Here is a 3,144-nt window from a genome sequence, read left to right on the forward strand (position 1 = left end):
GACCGAACAGCCAAAGGCTGGAGATTATACTTTCACGAGCGCGCATGTGTGTGTGTGTGTGTGTGTGTGTGTGTGCGTGTGCGCGTGCGCGTGCACGTGCGTGCGTGTGTGTGTGTGCGCACGTGTGCGTGTGTGTAAGAAAGCACGCACACTCCCAGAAAGCCAAGGAAAAGCCTCTACCGCAGACTTTTCAAATTCACTCATGGTATTAGCCTTTTTTTTTAAATATATAATTAAGGTAGCTCCTATGCCCAGCTTTGTCTGTTTGTGTGAACACAAACACGATGATTTGATTGGCTGATCACCCCATAGCAATGATTTGATTGGCTGAGCAATGTATATTTGATAAGGGCTTTCCCCTCACTTTGAGTGTAAATTTTTACTCTAGGTTGTACGAAAAAAGTTTCAGATTCCATTCTGATTGTCATCATGAGTTTGATGGGGTGAAATTAGCAGCGACTCTGGAGAGTTCGGGAATGCATGAAGTCATCTGTGTTGATGTGAAACAATTCCTTGTCAGATGCCAAGAGAAAGGTAGCCAACTCCTCTGGAAATACATGATACATTATTATGATACTCAATTAGACATATTTTATCATCCTTATCATCAACATCAACATCAACATCTTCGTCGTCATCATCATCATCATCATCATCATCATCATCATCACCATCATCATTGTAATCATCAACATCATCTTCTACAGTAAATACACAGATCTTACTTGGTAGCATTTTCAGAGGGAGAGTGTCACCATTGTAAATGAACGGAATGAGCATGCCAGTGAAAGTGTGTGTGAAGGTGTGTATGTGCGTGTTGGTATCCGGATCAGAGAAGGACAGCTTTCCTCTGTTCCAGTCCAGCTGGACTCTGATCCTCCGGAGGTTCTGTTTCACGGAGAGAACAGTGGTCGACCCTGTTTGCCATGCCGAGTAGTCACCGTCACATAACATTATTACCAAGTCTCGTCCCTCTCTCTGGAAACGTTCTTCTGACACGCCTACTGTCCAGGATCTACTCAGCCCAACCTCCACATACCAGCTGTGAACCCCGGAGTTGAAGCCCTCAGAAGCCAGGACATGGCACCAGTGTTCAACCCTCTCTGGGTTGGCAGGAAGCTGCTGCTCGTGTCCACGTCTTACACTGGTCAGATCACCAGACAGGATGACTTCTGGATGTGCAGTGTTCGGGTCCAGAATCACGGGCGTGTAGGAGACAATGTCCCTCATCTTGTCCCACACTCTGAAGGTCAGGTTGTCCAGGTGCTTGGCCTCGTCCATCAGTGCTCCTGAGACCATCTGTGGGTCCTGCAGTGTGAACTGGACTCTTTCCACGGTGGCCTTGAAGTTGTGTAGGAATGAGCTGGATTCAGCTCTCAGTTCTCCTAAGGCTCTGATTGTGTTTGAAATGGTTGCTATCTCTCTGTTCAGACCTTCAATCTTCACTTTCAACATCTGACTCTTGTGCTCCTCTTCCTCCCTCAGTGTAGTGATCCTAGCCTCCTCTTCCTCTCGTAGAAACTGATGAAGCATCTTAAACTGTTGCTTAATCTGCCTCTCTGTGTTCTGGCTCTGGACCTTAATGTGTTCTGCTGCTTGGTCACACTTAGTTTTAACTTCATTAAAGACCTCTAGCTTCTCTTGTAAGAGCTTCGTTGATTCCTGGACTTCCTCTTTCCTCATCTTTTGACGTTTCTCATTTAAGAGGGTCTCACACAGGTTCTTCAGAGCCAGGTTACAGGGGGGATCATCTGTTGAAGATATTTCCTTACAAAGTGGACATTCCTTTATTTCCTTATGTGTCCACCATTCCTGCAGGCAGGCTTTACAGTAGCTGTGGCTACACGACAGAACAACAGGATGTTTGAAAACGTCACGACACACAGGACAAGCAAAGTCCTCTTCTGAAAATGACAACTGGAAAGCCATTAAGTCTCTGAGTGATGCTACAAACGCAATACGGGAAAATCAGCCAGTCAGCTGTGGTAACACCCCCTCCTCTAGTATGTTCCCCGAAGTTTACTTTCACCCGGAGTTCTGGTTCTGGCTAAAGTCTCCACTTGGCTGATAGAGTCAGCAGCAGCTCCAGCTTCACTTCACTGGCCTCTTGTAGCTGTGGAACTCGTGTTCTGCATTCAGTTTATAACTAGAAATAGACCAAATTGTCAAGGACGTCATGGTGACGTCACTGCAGATGTGTCTTCATCTCTGGGTCAGTTTTGGGTCACTTCCGCCTGCCCCGGAAGTGATAGCCTAGCCGTCCATATTTGAGCCAGATTCTCATTCCAGGCTATGCATCGCCGTGGAATGGTTTCAGTTTAGTGATCAAAGTTTAGACTTTTATAAGGTCTCCAAGATCGCAGTTTGTCTCATTTTGAGGAGAAAAAGGACTATTAATTAAGCGTGCGCGCCGGATCTGTGTGGAGGCTGTCTAACATGTGAGTAAAAGCAAAAATATATATTTATTTTTTAATTACTCGATTAAAATAAATTAAAGAAAGACGAGGTCCCTCGTTTTGGCATAGGCGGGTAATGGAGAGAAAAGCAAGGCCCCACGTTCTTGGCATCCTTTGTGTTAGGATATTTTTTTAAAGTGAAATATATTTATTATACATTCTAACAGAGCTCTTTAGCCTGTGCTGTCACAGTGTGAAGATCTGTTCTGAAGGCCAGATACTGACTGCGACGGAGCAATCTGTTTCTGACCTTAAAAGAAAACCTCCGGCATTCCTCATTCTGAGTTGGACCACCCAAAAAGACCCCAGCTCCTGCTTTATCCCTCCACACAACCACCAGCACCATCCTCCCACCCTCCCTCCACTCACACCACAGCCGCCCCCCTTCCATCTCGGGTTACAAGGCATTGCTGGTCTCCAAAAGAAAAATGTCACAATAAGTGGAACTTGAACTTCAAAAGGCTCTTAATCTGAAGTAGCCTGAGTTTAATCGTGTGCATCTGTTCCACAGTGCTGGACACTTGTGACCCTGCTTAGAGTCTCTGCCTCACCAAGCAGTAAACACTAGCCTATAAATGCTTTGCCCCTGGCGATTGCAACAAAACACAAAGAAAATGTATTACGACTCAAATGTTTGGAGATATAGAAGCTGCTGATGATGTCATGTTGTGTCCAGAGCATTGAAAAG

General features: G+C 45.5%; 1 protein-coding gene across 1 annotated transcript; it reads right to left on the reverse strand.

The window, feature by feature from the left end:
- Positions 1-449: 449 nt before the first annotated feature.
- On the reverse strand, positions 450-2,847 carry LOC310871143 (E3 ubiquitin-protein ligase TRIM35-like; the record flags this gene model as incomplete). Its single annotated transcript, XM_083782632.1, has 3 exons — positions 450-547; positions 726-1,946; positions 2,622-2,847. 3 exons carry the CDS (start codon positions 2,845-2,847, stop codon positions 450-452), a joined length of 1,545 nt encoding a protein of 514 aa, XP_083638758.1.
- Positions 2,848-3,144: the final 297 nt, after the last annotated feature.

Source organism: Protomyctophum parallelum (assembly GCF_964188405.1).
Source record: "Protomyctophum parallelum genome assembly, chromosome: 14".
NCBI classification, from domain to species: Eukaryota; Metazoa; Chordata; class Actinopteri; order Myctophiformes; family Myctophidae; genus Protomyctophum; species Protomyctophum parallelum.